Source organism: Centrocercus urophasianus, unplaced genomic scaffold (genome assembly GCF_019232065.1).
Source record: "Centrocercus urophasianus isolate 14NV4802_14NV808 unplaced genomic scaffold, USGS_Curo_1.0 seq_423, whole genome shotgun sequence".
In the NCBI taxonomy this organism is placed as follows: domain Eukaryota; kingdom Metazoa; phylum Chordata; class Aves; order Galliformes; family Phasianidae; genus Centrocercus; species Centrocercus urophasianus.
Window position 1 is genome coordinate 11,049 of NW_024885004.1, and position 21,138 is coordinate 32,186.

Consider the following 21,138-nt stretch of genomic DNA (forward strand, 5'->3'; position numbering starts at 1 on the left):
TTAAGATGGAAAAGCTAGAGATGATTTAATATATTTTCTCAGAACTTTACACACATACAAAGTAACTCCAGCTGATTTAAATCACAATTGGTGGCATCTAGTACCATGCTACAGCAGTAGGCAGGCATGCTGCCTGGAAGGAGGTGCTTTATTCACTCAGATCAGCTAAGCAGTCAAGCAAGTTCACATCCAGTTCATCACAGATGAACTCAGTGCAAACTAGCTGAACAAGCTGAACAGAACCTTAGTGCAAAGCAGCTGAACAGAAGAAACAGATTAGAAACACACTAAGCCAGTTCAGATCAACCCACAGGTTAAGCTCTCCACAAATGGACCAGAAGCTGATTAAGATCACAGTGGTCCCAAAATCTACTCAAAGAAGTGACAAAAACAGCAACACTAAGGATTAAAACCTGTGTTGACCCTCAGAATATTAAGGCTGAGGAAGACGTTTGCTAGATCACTTACATCAGTTCTCATTCAGCCTCCCTGCAAGAAAATTAATTTTTCTTACTTATATAAGCTGCAAGCAGCTTGAATTTATCTTCATAGATTGCCACTAGAGCAGTGCCAAGGGTGCACAGAGTATATTGAAAGACTGTTGGCTTTGGTTGGTTTTGTCATAACAGAACTTCCCAGTCAAAGGGAAAAAAAAACCCAAACAAAAAATTCTTAGTAGATAAAAGGAACAAAAGAAAGAGCAACATCATGTACAACAGTTGGAACATTTCACTTTTAGTTCAGCTTTGACATAAAGACCAGATAGACTTAATACCTAACCAGTCTGTTTTTACACCCTCTCAATGTCAGTAAAAAGCTGCTTCACATGAAGTGAAAAGCACTAAGGCTTAAATCCTTACACAAGGAAGTGACAGGGTAACACACAACTGACACAACTGTGAACTTGAGCTGCTGAGCACTTGGGGAAAGCTTGGGAAAAAAGCTAAAAAAAAAAAACAACCTAAGGAAAGTTCTGGTTTTTTGCATCTCCGTGGCAAACAAGTTGGGGTTCAATTTCTTTTGAGCTGCTCGAGCAAAACTCAGAAACCATTGACTGAAAGATGCTCCCCATGAGGAGCTCTGATTAGCAAGAAGACTTGCAAGGAGCACAGTTTAAAACATCTTAAAATGACACAAACTAAAGGTGTAATAGCATGGTTAGGGATTCTGGAGGTAAACAGGTCGGTTACATCAGCAAAAGCTTTATGAGTAGCAAAGGTGGATTCCATACTATATATGAAGCATATACATATCAACGAGCTGAATGTGGCTCTCATTTCTCTCTGCTCCTCTGCACAAATGTAGAAGTTAAGGCTGGTAATCAGGAAATTGAATTCAATATTTCCAACAGAGCTAAATACAAATTCAATACTAAATTCACATTTTGCTAGTCAACATGCCTTGAAATCTTCCAGTATACATCAGTAACATGGAAGACTTCAGGCAGGAAGAGATGCACACTTCAAGAGTAATAAAAGCAGAACACAGTTCCTTTAGTAAGGAGGAATTTTACGGATCCTGCATGCGTGATCAGTCAAACTGTGAAGGAGAAGCACGAGGCAGATTTCTGAATACCTTGAGAACAGAAGGCAAACCAAAGCCAAAGCCTAAACAGGGCCATCCACTGTGCTCACACATCACAGGCTACAGACATTCTCCTGCAGCACAAATACAGCACTCAGACAATCTGAAGCACTCTCCTCCAGCATGCATGTTAACTGTCAGGATTAGGAGCCAACTGCTCTGCCACAGGCTGGCTGCTGGCTGTGCCTGCTCAAGTGTTTTTCATCACACATTCAGTGCAGCGTGTAAATACCTTTACTAGCAGCTTGCAAGGAAGATGTGCTTGTCCAAAAGGCCATTGGATTAGATTTAAAAAGGCTAAAATTAAATCCTAGAAAATAAATGGCGTGGAGAGAAATGTTTAACTGAAATTTTCAAGGGGGTAAAACAAACCTTATTCCTATCCACGTTCTGGAAGCATTCCACAGTTACACATCACAGTAGGAAAACTCACATTGAATGCTACACAAGCTTATCCAACCCCTATGAATAAACTGCAGTCAACATCTCTAGCATCTCACTTAGTGTATTACAGTTAAGAAACAGTTTGCCTTCATACGACAGAGACTGCTATAGATATTAAAAGGCACCACCTGCTGAAACAGTCCTGCAATTGTAGGAAGCAGTGCATGAAGTCCTCTATCAGTACAACGCCAGCAAATCCCTGTCACTGCACAAAGATACCTGAGCACATTACGTGAACACACTGCAGCCACTGCTTCTGCAAGCTCAGCCTTCAGCTAGTATCAGAGCCTGTGTAACTGAGGACGTAATCACAGGATCTCTTTTCAAGCTAAGAAAAGCTAGACTGTGCATCAGGAATTGCACAGACCACTCATGGAAGTCTTCAAGCAAATGTACTGCGTGTAGTTTCAGAATACCCATCCACACAGTCATAGAGATAACTGAGTTTAAGCTTAAGCACAAGTGCTGTTCTATAGCTTACCAGTCAGAGCGAGGCCTGTGCACATACATTACCAGTTCAACTCAAAAAATGCACTTTCAGCACTTAACCCTGACATTTTCAGCACCTCATCAAGATTCCAAAATCCTACCGGCAATTCTCTCTCACTACAGAGTAACACCAAATCCTGTACAAGGCACGTTTGTATCTTTATGTGCAAATAATCTGCAACCTGAATATTCACTCAAGTTGAAAGTCTAGAATTTGAAGATTCACATATGGACATTAGAACTGAAAGAAACTACATTTTATTAAGACAGAAGAAATAACACAATGACTGGCATTAACGAGTTGCACACTTGAATAAGCTCCTTGTTCAATTCACACTCACCTTTTTCCAGAATTTTAAATGAGAAGTTGGAGGGTCCATCCTGTGCTGAGGGAGCCACATTGGATGCCTTGCTGTCCGAAGGTTTCTGAGATGCACTGCAGCTTTTAGATGGTTCAGCTACTCCCACTTTTTTCTGTTCTGCTTTCTGAGATGCTGAAATATCATCTGTGCTTTTTCTTGGAGGATTAAAGCTGAATCCAAAGAGGGAACCGGTGGCTGAAGTATTTCCAAATGTGAATGTCTTTGACTTCTCATTACTGAAAATGCTCTTGACAGATTCAGATCCAAATACAAACTTTGGAGGAGAAACCACTGTTTTGGGTGGCGTTTCAGAGGTACTTCTCGATACCTCTAAAGCTTCTACAACAGTGTCAGAACTATCATCACCATGGCTGAGGTCAGTTCTTTCCCTGGTAGTTTCTTCCAGTACAGCTACAGCGTTCTTACCACAAGGAGATTCTTTTGCTGTATTGGTACGAGAAACGTGAGGCGTTATCAATGTGCCTTTCTCTTGGGCTTGCTTTGCTTCATCAAAAGTTTGCTTAAATGAGTCTGCAACATCCTGCAGTTTGAACCGCACTGCTAGCAGCTCTATTTTCCTTTCCCCGTCTGCAAAATCGCATGCTGTCCACACCCATACTCTGTCAGATCCTTTCATTTGTTGCATATTCATATCTGGCGTTATTCTGTGGTTGGCACAGAGTTTTAGTACCTGATCCCTTCTCATTACTATGCGTGCTTGTTTGCTGTCATAGTTCTGCAGTATCTTGATATCCCCAATACCTCTCTCCTTCCATTGGTTTGTGTCTTTATCATATCTATAGAGTTTAGCTCTATGACTGAAGACAACTTGCTCATTTTCCTCGCCACTAGTCACTTCCACAAGGTCAGGCAGAGGTACTACGGGTTCGAAGTACTGCCCATCTCTCTCCTCCTCTTGAGTAAGATCAGAATCTTCATCCGTGCCCACAGATGTTCCACTCTGGTTCTGCTTGGCAGGAGATTTGGATGGACTCAAGGCAGATTTAAAGCTGAAATTGAAGCCTGCTGTAGACTCTCCAAATCTAAACAGATTTTTCCTTACAGGGCTGCTTGCAAGAGGTGATGCATACACAGAGCTACTTAAGCTGTCATCCAATGCTTCCTCACGCAACTCACAGTTGCTCCACTCCACAGCAGGCCCAGTACCTTCAGCGTGTGGCTCTGTGACAGAATCAGAGGTGCCACCAGCACAGGCAGAGCTTATGTTTTCTTCTTCTGCTAGTTTAGTTTTGTCATCCGTCAGAAACGTTTTGAGATCTTTTAAGCCGGTCTTCATTTCTTCTGCTTTCTGTATAAGCTGAGCTGTCCTGCCTGTATCGACAAGTTTATGGGGTGTCTGCAGTGGTATATCTAGCAGTAGCTTCTGACACTCTTCAAACTTCTGTTTGAACTCCTCAGCCTGCTCTGGTGTTTTGAACTTCGCTGCCAGCTGTTCCAGCTTTGCATCGCCATCAGAGAAGTCACTGGCCATCCACATCCATGCTTTGTCTGAGCCCGACAGCTGTTTCAAGTTCATAGTTGTTGTGATCCAGTGATTTGCACATACCTTCAGTACCTGCTCGCGTCGCATTAGTATCCTTACTTTGCCATTCACTTCATTTTTAAGAATCTTCAGGTTGCCCACCCCACGTTCTTTCCACTGGCTTGTTTCTGGATCAAACCTGAATAGCTTCACCCTTTGGGAGTACAGCACTTTCTCATCCTCCTCTCCTGTAAACGGTTCTACTTTTTCAGGCATCTGAACTATCGGTTCAAAATGAATATCATCACTGTCCTCAGTCTTGTACACATCGTCATCCTTCTCACCAAGATCAGCAGAGGTGCTTGCTCTGTGACCAGTCTGAGAAACCTTTGAAGAAAACAGCTGTTCACCTGCACCTGAGAAGCCTTCAAAGTTAGGATCTTTTTTGCCAAACTGAAAGCCTTCACTGGGGGTACTTTTTGCAAGATCAGCAAAAGTAAAAGTACTACTGCTGTTCTGGCCAAACGTAAACTCACCCTTGTCCTTGTCTGCTGTTTCCTCAGATTGGAGTGTAACTCCACTACTTGAAGGCAGTTCACTTTTGTCTTTTTCGTCAACGTTTTTCAAGTCTGTTGTACACTCCTTGGGTGGATCATCTTTCTTACTAGTATTTTTATTGGATTCCTGGATGCCAAATTTAAATCCACCTGGAGGCACCAACATTGAAAAGCTGAATCCTTCCTTTGCAGGTTTTGCTTCAGCATCTCCAAGATTCTGAAATGTAAATGCTGGTGTTTTCCCTTGATCAGCATGACCAAACTTAAAGCTTTTTCCTAAGAATTCACACTTAAAACCCGTTCCCGGTTGTCCTCCAACAGGTTCAGATGATTTACTTTTCAAGTCAGAAGTCAACAATGAAACATCACTGGTAGGCTTACTAGATGGATTTGGTGTTTGGCAAGCTACACAAGCTGGTGAGGAACCTTCGTTCCTTACAAAACAAGTATTACAATCCCACTGTCCTTCCTTTTTAGCAAAAAGCTCTGCAAATGCATTCTTCTGAGGTTTACTTGCCTCAGTAGCAGATCCAAAGCTGGGAGCAGGAAGCGCCTGAACAGCAGATACTGGCACATGTGGTTGACCTTGAGAGTTAGGACTCTGACAAGAACGACAGTTTTCATCATTTGCTTCGTTCTGGGTGAGGCATACAGAGCAGTTCCACTGACCTTTCAGTGAAAAAGCAGTTCCCAAGTCATTCTGAGTAGTCTTTGGAGCATCTAGTCGTTCCAGTTTAAAGGAAAATTGTTGAGGAGATACTTCTGAATTAGTTTTGCTTGGATTCTGGCAGGCAACACATTTTGTGGCAGTGGGTTCATTTCTTACTGAACAGATACTACAGTCCCACTGACCTTCCTTTTTAGCAAAGGCAGATCCTAATTTGTCCTGTGTGGCACTACCGCTGGCTTTGAAACTTGCAGCAGATTCACTTACTGGGATGCCATGTGCGTCCCACGTATCTGGATTTGGGCTTTGGCATGAGACACAGTTCTTAGCAGTTGCTTCGTTCGGAACTAAACATACTTTACACTCCCACTGATTCTTCTTCAAGGGAGACTGTCCAAATCCGCCAGAGGAATAGGTTTGTATGGCTTCCTTTCCAAATGAAAAAGTGGCAGGGGCGGTTGACGTTGACGTAAAACTGCCTTTGCTGTCAGATTCGCTGGTCACACTATCTTTTGAGAACCGAAATACGGAGTTCAAGATCCCTAATGTTGACCCGCAAGATTCCTTGGTATCTTGACTTGTTGCCTCTTTAGCAGTTCCAGTGCTCCGAGTCAAGGATGCATCAGCACTTGATCCTGATGTTTTTAACACATTCTGACACTCCTCAAACTTACTTTTGAAAAGCATTGCTTCCTCTGGTGTTTTAAATCGAATTGCAAGCTGCTCTGGCTTTGGCAGCTCATCTGCATAATCTAAAGCATGCCATACAAATGATCTATCTGATCCAGCATTTGGAGTTAATTTCATATCAGTATTTATGTAGTGATTTGCACAGATTTTTAGTACTTGGTCCCTTCTCATTAAGAGACGGAATTTGCCAGATACTTTGTGTTTCAGTATTTTCACATTTCCAATACCTCTTTCTTTCCATTCTTTAGATTCTGCATCAAACCGGAACAGTTTAGCTCTGTTGCAGAAGAACTCTTCTTCATCTTCCTCGCCTGTCTTTACTTCAATCTTGTCAGGGAGTGGCACCACAGGTTCAAAATGAGGTCCATCATCATCCTCATCACCACCATGGGTGCTTCCTCCCTCTGTTTCATGACTTCTATTGGCCAAGTCGGAATTTGAAGTCATAAATAATTGCTTGCTTGGTTCTTGGAAGTTAAACATTTCACTCTTTTCAAAAGACAGGTTTTTATGCGCATTTTGTCCCACGCTTTCTGTAAGAGAGACACCTGAAGTATGCTTATTACTGAAACTGAAGACATTTCTTTGGCCATTTGCGTGACTGTTAACTCCTTTTTGTTCAATGCACCTCTCATCTTGTAAAGGTTTGTCTGATGTTAAAAGCTTCAAAAGGCGTTCACTGCTGTTGAAAGCGCCATTAGCAGGCTGTGTGGCAGCTAAAGGAGAAGAAAAGGTGAAGTCCCCATCATTAGATTTGAAGTTAGTGTTGAATTTAAAGGTTGTTGGCTGAGGCGGCTTTGACCCTTCAGCTGCTCCCGGCTGCCCAAATTTAGCTTTTGAAAATTCTACCCCTTTGGATTCTGCAGGTTTTAAAGTCGTGGGTGCAACCGAAGGCTTTGTAAAATAGCCTGGTTCAGGTAGTGGCGGATTGGTGCTCGCCTGTGGAACACCGTAGTTGTAGTAATCATCGCCTCCACGAGGTGAAATGATTCCAGCAGCAGGAGCATCAAAACGCAAAGGTGTAGCATAGATGTCTTGAGGAAACACACCGGCACAAGTGTTCTGCAGAGGTGGGGTGTGGATCGGTTGTTGATAAGCATATATATGTTGCTGAGGTGCAAGTCTGTTCATGCCGTAGACAGGCGCCTAAGGAAAAAAACACAATCACTTCGTAGTGGAAAAGGAGAAAAAGGGCTCGGGCTGCTAAAGCCCACCCAACATGTACTCTTAATAACAAGGTGAGCTTTACAATTACATTTTGACTCTAATCCGTTTAAACTAAAATCATATGTTCAAAACTCGAATGGTATCTGAAAACGTGGACTGAAGGGAAGCGTAAGCTGAAGGGACTCATTATTGTTACTAGAAAACAAACAAAAAAATGGAGTAAAAACCACCAAGTTCCCATGCTGTTTTGGGGAAAAGAACATCACAGACACAGAGCAGAGAACATATATTAGGCACGTTAAAAACATTCTGCTGGCTGTTTCTCCCAAACCACGTATCACAAACAATAGCTGATAATGGATCTTTCTGCCCGTCTCCAGCAGAGCTCAAGTTTACTAAATGCTACCTAGGGAACTGCAGTACTTCTATCCAACTACACCCAGAATCAAAACCAGTCGTTTTCAATAAGTCAGTCAAAATTGCTTGAGCAGATACATTTGTCCTCACCTTTGTTGGTGTTACATTGGTTGCAGCAGTTCTTAGAAGATACTGGGAGTTATAAGCAGGTGACTGGCTATAGTACACAGATGGGCCAGTGGTAGCAACTGAAAATGAACACCAAGAAAAGAATTTATACCCAATTTGTGATACTGATTTCAATTAACATCCCCCGAGGATCAGTTCTGCTCATTCGTCAAACAACACTGCAGAAAGATTTTAAGAAGTCCTACTCGGTACAACTAAGTGCCCAATAAAAATTCAGCATCAACTTACCCGTTAAAGGAGCTTCATGAAGATTTTGTGCTCTCTGATAACCATCTGGCATAGGATCAGTTCCATAGCTTTCAGCAGGCCACCGATGAGATGACACACTTACGTTGGAACTGTTGAGTTTCATTTCCTGCATTTCATTCTATTCAAGAAGCGTTTCAGTTAAGAGAGTGTAAACGTATTACACAGCTATGTGAAGGAAACCTAAGGAATGATCCCTACTCCCCTGTTATTTAAAAGCATCTTCAAGGTCTGAGACAAAGAAAAAAAAAGTTAACTGCTGCAATAATCCACCATCTGCCTATGGTGTACACAACTGAGATTGTTCCCTGAAGCCAGAAATAAAAAACCCAGAACCAAAGAGGACAATAGCTAAGCTGAAGAACGCAAAACTATCTGAACAGGCAGTCCTTAGAAGCATTACCTCCTCCAAAGTTGTTTACCTTTAAAGCTTCCACTTGCTGACAGAGCATCTGAAGTAAAGATTTATGATCTTCTGCCCACTGAGGAAGAGTTTTAGGAGAAAACTGGAAAAAAACAAAGCTTATTATAGAGCTTCAGTTTTTTATACAAATGTAACACATCCCTAGAAGAGTAATTGGCTAATATACCTTGTAGGTATTAGTTGGTGAGAAAGATAATTTCTTAGGTGATGGAATTGAATGTTTTACTTCCAGATGTGCAGCTTGGGAGATGTTTCCGGAGGCAAAACTTTCCTCTTCATCATTCTCCCCAAGCTCCTGGCTCACTGCATTCAGCATTTCCGTTACAGTTTCAATAGATACTGGCAGCTAAAAATTGGAAACACAAGTCATGATTGCAATTCTTGATCTGAGGAAGAGACTGTGTTCTCATCTATGGCTGAACAGTACACAAGGCTTTCACTACAGAAATTCTAGGCTTTTTTTGTTGTTCTTTCCTTCGCAGGAAAGCCCGACATCTGTTACAATTAAGGTAAGAGGACAATTCACACAAGCATTAATTCGACTTGGAAACTATCAACCTCACAAAGACACTGAGCACAAGCTATTTGTTTACACAAAAGCCGTCATCTACAGAGAATCAAAAACATTTCAGAATCTGATACCTTCACAGAACCTTCCCAGGATATACCACATACTGGAGTAAAGACATTTATTTGCCTTGATGAAACACCATAAGCCTAACTTGTCATGAAGCAAAATCTGTTTTGAGAAGTCTGACTTGAAAGCAAATTGTCTCATTTTGCACCAGTAAGCTAAACCACTCCATCCCTCCAAACAAGATGTTAAGCAGGAATTACTTTGTCAGCTACTGATGGATCAGAGGAGCTTTCATCGATGATCTTCATCAGGTAATGCTTTCTTTTAAGAAGATAGGTTTTGTGTTCTTCTTGTTCTTCTGGCAACATATCATCGCTCTCCATCTCCTCTGCCTTTCTTTGGCAAAGCTACGCAACAGTACATTGATTAATAAGAATTGGTCAGAATGCAAGCAAAAGAAAAGCATTTGGAGGTAATGCAATTTACAAACTTACTATGGCAAGATTCCAGTATGAAACCACGTTCTTAATAGCTTCAAATGCTAATAAAGCATCATCAGTTCTGCCTTCAACCGCATCCAACATTGCAAATGCTATATGTGCCTCTTCTTCATAGGCTGCCACCTGAAAGACCTTCAGCCAAAGCAAAAGACAAGTCACACGTAATGTGCATGTGGACACTTGGAACAGTCAGTAACTGTGAACATCTAGTAAGCAATCAGACAGGAGGAGGTTAATAATATTACTAGTTTTCCTGCGATACAGAAAAACAGCTTTTCAATAAAGCTGGTTCTAAGGGAGTTCAGCGTCTTCCACTCTGATTGTTCTAAAGCTGAACAGTTCAACAGAAAGATACTACCAAATCTTAGCACTAGCAATACAATGACAAAAAAACAAACCCTAACAACACACAAAACCAACCAAACCACAAAAAGAAAACAACCAAGAAACACTATAAAAAACCCCACAACCAATTTACATGTAAGATTGTGACATAAAACCCCTCTTACTCTCATCTTTGAATAATCAATCTGTACCTGAATGTCCACACTATGGAAATGGTTGAACAGAGGATCTGTAGGCTCAGGAATACTTTTGAGCTTTTTGATCATTTTCAAAGAAAGCAAAGTTTTCTTCCAATAGTAGACACTTCTTCCAATATATTCTTTCTGGTCGTAGAAGGAGTTAAGGCTAGTGCCCTGTTGGAGAAATTGAAACTATTGCAGAAAATTCAAATAAAATGTTATACACACTTTTTTATTCATACTTTTTCTTCTCTGATGCAGTTGTTCTCTTGACAAGTTTCAAGAATTTTTCTCTGATGCTTCTGATGTATTTCAGGAAGTCACAGAAAGGCACACACAGGTAGAAAATACATTATTTTCAACTGCGTTGCTAAGAGAGTAGTGAGGGAGAGAGAACTTGTCAGATAAATTAGTTGCTCTAGTCATCCTATCAAAATTAGCAGCAGCTCTCAATACCACATTCTCATCTGATTTTATTTAGTCCGTTCAGTTTGCAAAATTAGAGAAAAACAGATGGTACTTATTCACAAATAATCTTCACTTACTGTTTTTTGCAGGCTTCTTGCCCAGTGGATAATTAAGGCAGGCTGAAGGCCGTGTTCCTCCAGGGCTCGCAGAGTACTTAATCCATGCTGTACAAGAAGCTTCAGTTTTGTTGCTGAGTCTGGCCTGAATATCAGAAGAAATATTCCTCAATTATTAGTCCCCCTCTTTCAATCTGTTCACACATTATTTGTTTGATGAATACAACAAGCAGTTTTAGTCCTAAGCTGGCTCTTGACAAACACAATATTAGAAACGTAAAGCCCTTTTTGGAAAGTTCTCAAGCATCTCACCCCTACAGCAGCAAACCTTTAATGCTCAAACTACGTCAAACAAAAGGAACTCGTTTTACACAACCTATGGGAATCAATTCAGAAGCTGCCTACAAGTTTGGTTCAAGTATTTCCAAACTGAAGAAGCCTTACGTTGTTTTTTTCTGCATCAGAGTACGAACTGCATCCCACCAGGATCTCTGCTTCTCAGTATAGTACTGTTTGCACAGCAGCAATGGTAAGAATGCAGGTTGATGCGTGCCGTAGTGAGTATTAAACTTCTCTTGCAATTGTAAGTTGCTGGTGAACACCATTCCAAGTAAAAAAACCTGTTTGGGTAAGAATAAACAAATAAAGCATTAGGTACCCAAAACCTTGCATTTAAATGCATTTAAGAACTGGGAAAGTTTGCTTACTTCAAGGTCCAGCAGGCAGATGGATTCAGGAGCATCTGTTTCAAGTCTTGATGTTTCTTGTGGCAAGTGAAAAAGCTGTTTTAATACTTTGCGCAGCGGGAATAACGCTGACATAGAATTCCACTGCAAGCCAAGCCAAACAAGGTGCTGGAGACTGCCACTGTGCATTCGAACAGCACCTGTGCAAAAACAAAGGTTGTAAGATGCTAGGATCTGCGTCCCAGTTAGGAAGACCTGTATCTGAAAGCTGGGTTTTGAGAAGGAGCTCTCAATATTTCTCCCATGGAAGGGCTTCCCCAGCAACCTCCTCCCACCTGTTTGCCTCTGTCTAACAAGCTGGAACTAACAATGTTCAAGTAAGATGTAGCATTCTTCAAGTGATTCCTGCTCCTGTTTATATTATATAAATAACTTTAAAAAAATCAACCCAACAATAATATCTATTTCATAAAAGTGCACAAGCAAAGTATATTAATACTTCACCTTTTCTGTCAAAGCAAAAAAAATGGAGATAATATAATACTTCTCTAACGGGGTTAATCTTTAGCCTATGTGCAATAAGTGTTTGGTTTTTTTCTTTTTTAATTTTTGTATTTAAAAACATGATGAACAAACTTCTTCAGAGAGACCATAATAGCATAAACTTTTATTTTAATATGTAAAATACATATATATTCAAAAAGAGAAAGGCCATAAACCTTATTGCTTTGCACTCTGATCGGTACTTTTAGTTTGAATAGTCTACATATATTTTTGACCCCTAGTAGCTAAGTAGAAGACTACTAGCATTCTACTCTTGCTACACCCAAATTCAAAGCAAGCCCTCATCATCGAGTTAAGCTTAAAAACGGAAAGAGTTCACCAGCTCACAACTCGTCCTGGAATTATTTCATTTTGATGGAACCCTTTATTGTAACCTGTGTTCATAGATTACACATGAAGAACTATGTGCCTTCCTATTAGCACTTACAAGTGTACAAACACCAAAAGCTAAACAGGCAGCTTCAACTAGAAATGAATCAGAACAGACCAGAAGACAACAGTGTGGAAGCAGGAAGTATGTGAGAAATTCTTCAGAACCTGGCATGATGATACTGCCTCTCAGCTACAGCTGAAAGTGAAACCTTACAAATCACTCTCTGATGAGAGCAACGATGAGCAGCTATTACAGACACTTGTCTCTTGTTGCCAATGATGCATTTGTACAAGAACCTCTAACACAGTCATGTTTATATTGAGTTTCAGTAACATCTCTTACCAACATCGTATTTACTCAGCTCTCCTTGAACTGGTGCTTGTGTACTGACATTTCCCACATCATCTGTGCCAAGGAAAGATCTCTCTCTAGAAGCTCCACTCCCAAACAGGCTTTCAAACAACGTAAATAAACCACTTTTGTTTGCAAAAGATTCCACAATCTCTTTCAAAAAGTCTTCCTTGCCGTGGCTTAAGTTCAGCAACATGTGGCCTAGAAAACACAATGTCACAGAAGAACACTCAACAATATTTGATGCAGTGGGTTGCTTTTGCTACCTGAGGCTGGGAAGCAAGACTTCCCCTTATGATATTTACAGATTTCTAAGTTACACTCTCCCTATAATTAAGCCAGTGTTTTAGTGTATGGGCTGACAGCAGTCCCAAAGCATTTTAAAATCCAGTTCTCCAAAATTACTATGTATTTTTATTATAATGAGCACTACAGTGGTCTTCAAAATAAGTAGCTGTCAATCTCATCTATTCAGGATGAATTCAGCCTGATGCCTGGTGTTTTCTTTGTTTTCATCTAGAGCCCAAATGACAGCAAAGACTGAAAAAGACTGCCTCTGCTTTAAAAAAACAGCAGAACAGCAGCAAACCTGTTGCAACAAAGAAGGGAACAAAAGTGACAGAGAAAGAGCAGTATTTTCTTTTGTACTTGGGACCAGCACTGCTTGCAAACAGTATATTAGCAGGCAGAAACCAGCAGTCTAAGAGACACTAAAAGTTAAATTCTATCTTAATGTCCTGGAGATAAAAAGTCCATTACATGTCAGGATTAAGCTGCTGTTTTGCTTTTCATACGTAGCCAAAATGTACAAAGTTTTATAGCATATTTCAAGACACCAAACGTGTTCTTTAACAAGACATTAACTCGGAAATCAACTATTCATAAAACTAAAATGGAACTATGCAACATTTGTAATGATTAATTTTTATTACCAGACTGGCTTTTTCGGTCACAGGCCAACATTTCCAGCATATCTTGCCCAGCAGGATCTCCTTTTATTAGTTTTGACTTTGGTTTAGGTACCTGTGGAAGAAAGAATTGTTACAGCTTCTTCACAACAAAAAGGAAATCACTTCAGTTAGCCTTAAAAGTTAGAAAACAAGGTTGTTTCTTTCCTGAACAAGACACTAGGTGAGTCATCAACCAACTGCAAATACCTTTAAGAGCACACAAGCTTGATCCAGCTCTGCTATCTATGCAGTAAGTGTGTGAGAGCTACTCAGGTCATCCCCCTCTCTCCCACACCCATAACCCTGATATCAGTTATTTCAGCTGTTTACAGAAAAGGGCAGACCCTGCAGGAAATACACTCATAAGAGTCATCTTACTTCTGACAAGTGAAACAGTTGAAGAGAACCTTCTTCACATCAGGTGAAATCTTTTAAAGAATTGTGGAAGAGGAAGATTTGGTGAGGAGACAGCCTTAAAAACAGCAGTTAATCTTTGGAATACAGGTGTTCAATGCATGTACAGCGAGAGTGTTCAAGAACCACAACAACTACAAGCACAAACTGAACAGTGACTCACATAGAAACTTTTCAGATAACACAATGCTGCAAGTTCACATGCATCTCTCCACTGCGCCTCACTGTTCTGGGCCATTTTCAGAAGGAAAGTTCCAGCATGCAGGTAGAAGTGTCCTTTCATTTCAAGGAAGGTACGAGACAGCTCATCAGGTCCACTCACATATGGTTTCACAGAGTGAAGCACACGATCAAAACTAGAACGGAGACAAAATTCATTTTCAACAAAGCCCTGATAAAATCCATCGCGTGCTTCAGGCCAGAGTTATTTAGCCATGAATGAAGTGACTTGATAATTCAACTGCTACTGCCATCTCTGCAGCTTAAACCTGAGTTGCACAAGAGAGCAGGACAACAGTCTTGAGCTCCTAGAGCTCTGAACACTGTTTATTGAAGTGAAATCAATAGGAGTCAGTACAAAAGAGAAAGTAATGGAAATAAAGGAACACAAATCTTAAATTAACTGGCTACAAACATTGTTTCGTACTATTCCAGCTGTGGCACACATGACCCAGTCTGCAGTCAGCTGGATTAGTTGGATCAGTTTTCCCTCAAGGAGAATGCAGGTGGCTTCCTATCTCCCATTTACACTAGACACATAAAATTGTTCGTTATTTCAGTATGTGTTGTATTGACTTGACCAGGACAAAGCTGACCCACAAGTGCCTGTGAAATGTAAACCAGCTGAAGTCAAGAACAACACTCTCATGCTGCAGTGAAAAAAGACAACTGGCACAGACTATCACTGAGTCGTCCCTAAGGCTTGTAGCTCAGGCAGACACACAGCTTGGAGATCAAGCCTAGTAACATTTGTTCTTTGTGGCTACTACAGAGGAACTCCCCTCCAATTCACAAAATGGCTACTCAGTGAAAATTATGTCTGCTAGATGTTCTGTGACCCAGAAAAAAAATACTCAATTTCTTTTCTTTTTTTTTTTTTAAAAACAGAAAAGTTAAAACGATACCTTTCAAGTGCCTCTCTGCTTTCTCGAACATCTCTGGAAGCAAGCGTCATTTTAACAAAGCTAGCATAGGCCAGCAGATGATCTTTCTTGATAGCTCTCCAATTATTTTTATCAGATTCCAAGTCTCGAACTGATTCAAGGTATTCCTAAAGAATAAAGTTCATCAGAGAATAAGGAACCACCCTCCTCCAATGAAGGCAAGAGCTTCTCCAGAACATGGCTGCATAATCCAGTTTCCCAGGTGAGACATTAACATACTCTTCAGCAGCAAAAGTCCATAAAGGATTTGCCTCAGCAATTTCCACCTTGACAGAGCTGCTGTATCTAACTTAGCACTTCAGCTAGAAACTAAACAACTCCATAAGACTGAAGAAAATCCCAAGTAAATCACTGGTTTTGGCAAACATCACAGTTGAAGGAATCAAGTCACTTGAGCATTAGCTGCCATTGTAACGTTACTAAGAGAATAACACCAGTTTCAAGGGTATGGGAGATGATGGCAGGATCAAAATATGATTAAATACCTCAAATGTCTTTATGACACATGAACACCATTCCAAGCTTGAGTCTACTGGTATTTTCTTCTCTGCCTCCTGACAATGAAGCACAGCATCTCTTAACCTATTATTTGAACGGTAGAGAGCAACCAGTCTGATGTTCAGGTAGATATCATCTGGTCTCGCATAGAGTTCTGTCTGAATCATATCAAAGAGCTGATTCCATCCATCTTCACCTTTATGTTCCAGTAACTGCTCCTATTAAATACAAAGGCAACACGTTCACATTTCATTCTCCACGAGAGCCTTTTCAGCAACTACATTACCTGTTTTCTCACTGCCACTACAGACTACATTACTCAAACTACTCTGAAAAGCTGTTGGGGCCCAGAGTGTTCTACAACATCTTAGAAGTGGAAAAAAAACCAAACCACTTTAGAGTTAGCATCACATAGATGCTAAGTAAGATGCTAAGTTAAGAGCATCAAATCATTTGGTTCAAAGATGGCACACCTTGATACAGAACAGGCTAAAAAAGAAAATACAAAACACAAAAAACCCAGCAAACACCACACACAAAACCCCAAAGCACAAGCCTCCCAAGACTTCCATTTCATTGCTGTTGCACTACAGAAAACTAATGCCTGCACAAAAGTGAGACAGTATGACTGAAAGCATTTACACACTATTTGGGAATAACAGCATCTCCTACATTCTACAGCTTTTAATTCAAATAAAAAAACCCTAGAAAGCAGTGCAGTCACATAATAGAGGCAATATTAATCTAATCTTGACTTCTTGGATACTATTACTAACATGGTTTTCCCATCAGTTACAGAAACTGCAGTTTCTACTAGGCACAGAGCACAGATTAGGAGTTGCAATTTACCTTCAGTCTGTAAGCAGCAGGACTCCCAGGGAAGAGCCTGGCAGCTTTCTCAACCCAGTACTTGGCTCTTCCATCAGTGATGTTGTTACTACACAGCAACTCTGCAATCTTCAGCACAAGATCTTTCTGCCTTGGATTCAGCACCACAGAACGCTGGGTTTCCCATGCACAAACACAAGAAAAAAGGTTACTGGGAACTTGATCTTGCAGTCCATATAGAACAAGAAAGAAAATATGCCCCCAATAAACACACCCAGCAAGTCAAGTTAGAACTATCAGTAAGTATTTCCTCACTTCTTTCAGAAAAACCTCCTTTTTGAAAGGCCACCCTTGGTTTCTAACACCCAGACAACTGCTGGAATCCAGAACACCACAAGAGAAATAATGCCAAAACAGCTCCTCTGCCTCCACCACCAGCTGCTGCCCTACTCAGACCACTGGACCAGGAGTATCTCTAGTCTAACCTAATACAGAGGCTTCTGAAAATCAGAATGAAGTCAGAAAGACTGACAGAACTCCACTGAGTGGCAACAAGAATTTTGTGCATATCCTCTCCCTCCCCAAAGCCCAAATAATGAAACGTTGACTGGATTTCACATTTATACACTTGCCTAATCAAAACTCTATTTGCCCTGTCCCCTCTACCTCTGAGGAAACAAACAAACAGAAAGCCCACCACCAACAAAAAACAAACTGTGCAACTGAGAAACACTCTCAGTCCAGTCTTTCAGTAGCAGCTGGATTCCTGCTGTTACCATAATCCCTATACAGAATTCTACAGGGGTCACACATTCTTCGTCCAGTGGGAAGAACATCAGAGCAGGCAGCACAAAGATCAAGTCCATTTAAGATGGAATAAAGCTGGACATCAGGGAGGTGAGGGAAGCGCTTACCTTGTAACACCCAAAAGCTTTTTCTATGTTATCCTGAGCTTCATAAATCTGTCCCAGAAACCTGTGAGCTTTGGGATCTCTCTCTTGGACACTGAGATAAGTAGAAATATATCTACAGAGTAAATAAATAACAAAAACAAAAAACAAAACAGAAGGATCAGTACTGCTCAGTAACACAAGAACCCCCACAGCCTGTAGCTAATGTGGGAATGTCATCTGTCATACAGGACATCCAGCCATATTTAGTTCTAGGTGCTTGATCTAGACCTTCAAGTAAGGAACAACATTATCTCTACACGTACAGATTCTACATATTTGCCTGCAAGTACTGGCCTTTATTAAATAAAGCAGTAGTTCCCAGAAACTGCACGTAGGACGTAACACAGTGGCATAAAAGACATTCCAACCAGGTGAGTTCTTACAGCACACTATGACTACCCATCCTTTAGGCTGCTCTTTTAGGCAGATTTAAACGGCATCCAATTCTCCCATTTACTGCTACCTCAGAACAGCTTGATAATGGTCTTGATTTCTCCGCTCCACTTCACTTAGCTTTTCTATCACATGTTAAAGAACAGAACAACATACGTAACATTTATTACCTTTTAGCAAGTTCATATTCTTTTATCTCAAAATACAGCTTAGCAAAAAGGAATCCTTTCAACGATCTCTGAAGGAAAGAAAACAGGACAGGTACATTTTAGATATACAGTACTGCTGAAGGAACTGAATAGGGAGACCTTTCTTTTCAGGGATGCATCATATTTCTAACAGTTTCTTCAGAGTTACCAGCTCCAGTTCACTCCTCGTATTCAGGGCTTTGTTTTTGAAAGATACAGGATTAAGAAAATAATGTTTTTGCCCAATAACTGGCAAAGGCTCCTACCAAAGCAAAACTGGGGTTACTGGCATTCCATAAACACTTCTGACTAAACAGAGAAGAAGAATGGCGCCAGCTACAGATAAGCTTTTTTCTTGCAATGTATCTACGCTGCAGAAGAAAACAGATGCCACAAATTAAGAGTCCAGCTCCTCCTGTTCATGCTTCTGTCACCTTCATCTCTTGCCTATCCTCTTTTTAATATTCACTTTTATTTCCTTGTTCTGCCCTTCAGTCAATACCTGTGGAGAGGTATGTTTCACCTTTCACTCACAGAGGAGTCCTCAAGTTCAAGTTCACTTGGACTGATAACATCAGCACTAAATTACTGCACTGAAGAAACATTTTTTTTTTTACCTGTGAATGAGCTCGAGAACTGGGAAGTCATGAGCAAAAACTTCATGGTAAACATGAACCAGGAGACAAACCTAAAACATGGGGTCCACGTAACACTTCCACAGTAGCCTCTGTTTGAGAATCAGGAATACTGGAACTAGTTACACCTATGACTCCAGATGTGAAACAAATTCCTACAATCTAAAGACACTTGAATTTAGTCTCCTATCCTTTTCCTACTTCCTTTCAGGAGTAATCTTCAGGTTACTCCTCAAAAATTTTTACAAGTGGATTCAAAGGAACACCAGTCTCCTACTTTTCAGTCTGTATTCTGAAGTAAAACATGGATATACTGACATGCACAGAGTGCAATCATGCTTGACATCTCCTCGTAAACAGGGTTGGAAAGAAACTTCAAAATAAATGCTTACAGCCTCGTACAGCCCTCCTCTCCAAAATCAACACTGCAGAAAAACCAGTAACTACTTCCATCACTGACTGTGCTATACAGCCAGTTACAAGCATCACTGAAAAGATGAAACCAAACCCGCAGCACTTGGCCTTGAGCACTACTAAAGGAGAGGCAACATTTTTGCATTGAGCTCCACAAGAATACCAACACTGTTGAAGATTATCTCCAAATTTAGCAGCGATACATTCAACACTGTGCAGCCTAAACAGCATCAAAATCTACCAAACAAAGTGAAGGGACAACTCCACTGCTGTTGAAGAAGATCAAAACGAGGATTCATGCAGGCCTTACACTCACATCAAGGCCCTGCTGCATCACAGTGTGCATTCACATTACACAACTGCTGAATATTCCACGTCTGCAATAAAACCAATTCAAAGCAGCAGAGCGGGACCTTTCCGGATGAAACTGCTCCTATGAACCTCATCAGTCAGCTCACCGTGACCTGCACACCATTTTCCTGATATCAGGGAATCATCTGGCTGCCCAGTTACTAACGCACAGCAGCAAAGCTATTTCCCCCCACCACTCCCTCTCTTATTACTGACGTTTCACAACGCTGTCACACAGATGGGAATAACAGCCACACAACACACCAAAGAAATTCAGAAGATTAACAGTATGCATTCCCTAGTTTGGTTCCTCAAGAGAGGGAAGGCTGGAAGATCGGCTTTCCAGTACTTGAAGGGAGCATATAAACAGGAGAGGATGTGGAGGGGAATAGATAGCGATAGGACAAGGGGGAATGGTTTTAAGCTGAGACAGGGGAGATTTAGGTTCGATATTAGGAAGAGGTTTTTCCACACAGAAGGTGGTGACGCATTGGAACAGGCTGCCCATGGAGACTGTGGATGCCCCGTGCCTGGAGGCATTCAAGGCCAGGCTGGATGTGGCTCTGGGCAGCCTGGTCCGGTGGCTGGCGATCCTGCAAATAGCACGGGGTTGAAACTAGATGATCATGGTGGCCCTTTTCAACCCAGGCCATTCATTTCCCACAGAACAGGAGGGATCCGTACTTCACGACGCCGCTGCGCTCTTTCGAAGTTAACCGAGGGCTCTCCAGTTTTAAGAGGCGCGCAGCGGTAGCAAACCACGCTTCCAAGGAAGTATATCCGCGGCCCCCCTCCCAGCAGCCTCCCTCGGCTTCGACTCCCCACCCACACGACTCCACGAGCCCCTCAGCAAGCTCTGACTCACCAGCGCTCCCGGCAGCGGGAACGCCACGACCCCCCCCGCCCCGTACCCGAGGGACGAGGCCGCAAAGCGCCGCCCGCCCGGGCAGCCCAGCGCCTTTCCCGCGCACCGGGCCCGCCGGCCCCCGTCGGCCATCCCGGGCCCCGGCAAAGCCCGCGGCCACCCCTCGGGCCCGGCACCCGCGGGAGGAGAGGAAGGACGGGGCGGGCGGGGAGCGGACCACACCGCGGCCCCGGGGAGGCCCCGGGGAGGCCTCGGGAGCGCCGCCGGCGGTGCCGGCCGGGCCCCAAGCACTCACCTCTCTAGGAGAGGAGGCGGCGGCCTGCACGGAGGCGACGTATCTCTCCACCTCGGGCTTCGTGCGCCGTATCATGGCGCCGAGCCCGGCCGTCCGGCCGGCACTCGTCGTCGGTGACCACGCCGAGCCTCACCAGAAGAAAGAGCAAGCGGCGGAAGGCCGGCACTCGTACGCTACGCAAGTTCCCGCTCCACACACGGCGCAACGCCCTCCGCTGCCGATCGCGGCGACGCGCGACGTCACAGCCCCGGCGTGGGGCGGCGCACGCGCCGAACGCGCGCATGCGCAGTGTGAGCGGCTGCTGCGCGGTTCGTTGTCGTGGCGGCGGGAATCTGAGTTGCGGAGCGTTACGCCGCTCGGCGCGCCGCCGGTGCCGTCCTCAGCCTGTCCGCCCTCGAGCGGTCTTAGGAAACAGCGCCGCGTGAGGCCGTGC

General features: G+C 42.4%; 1 protein-coding gene across 3 annotated transcripts; it reads right to left on the reverse strand.

The window, feature by feature from the left end:
* Positions 1 to 18: 18 nt before the first annotated feature.
* Positions 19 to 20,923, reverse strand: LOC122168475 (E3 SUMO-protein ligase RanBP2-like). Of its 3 annotated transcripts, none has more exons than XM_042833842.1 (21): positions 20,706 to 20,923; positions 18,128 to 18,195; positions 17,526 to 17,637; positions 16,633 to 16,785; positions 15,771 to 16,001; positions 15,247 to 15,392; positions 14,286 to 14,478; positions 13,691 to 13,781; positions 12,750 to 12,959; positions 11,492 to 11,670; positions 11,229 to 11,404; positions 10,806 to 10,929; positions 10,273 to 10,434; positions 9,731 to 9,868; positions 9,497 to 9,643; positions 8,826 to 9,005; positions 8,658 to 8,741; positions 8,218 to 8,356; positions 7,951 to 8,048; positions 5,368 to 7,422; positions 19 to 3,108 (listed from the first exon to the last, which is right to left on the reverse strand). In XM_042833842.1, exons 1-21 carry the CDS (start codon positions 20,778 to 20,780, stop codon positions 2,779 to 2,781), a joined length of 5,091 nt encoding a protein of 1,696 aa, XP_042689776.1. In that variant the 5' UTR covers positions 20,781 to 20,923; the 3' UTR covers positions 19 to 2,778. The 3 variants fall into 3 exon arrangements, with proteins under 3 accessions (XP_042689776.1, XP_042689774.1, XP_042689775.1); XM_042833841.1 differs by having other exon boundaries at positions 1,804 to 5,729; positions 6,993 to 7,422; positions 20,706 to 20,921; XM_042833840.1 differs by having other exon boundaries at positions 24 to 7,422.
* Positions 20,924 to 21,138: the final 215 nt, after the last annotated feature.

What these genes read in the sequence shown, in the direction of transcription:
- LOC122168475 (XM_042833840.1), bottom strand. Translation starts at nt 20,780, where the DNA reads ATGATACGGCGCACGAAGCCCGAGGTGGAGAGATACGTCGCCTCCGTG. An exon ending in AAGCTTTTGGGTGTTACAAG is followed by an intron (nt 16,786 to 17,525) that starts GTAAGCGCTTCC and finishes TGGGAAACCCAG; the next exon opens with CGTTCTGTGGTGCTGAATCC. An exon ending in CCAATGTAACACCAACAAAG is followed by an intron (nt 7,423 to 7,950) that starts GTGAGGACAAAT and finishes TTTTTTCCTTAG; the next exon opens with GCGCCTGTCTACGGCATGAA.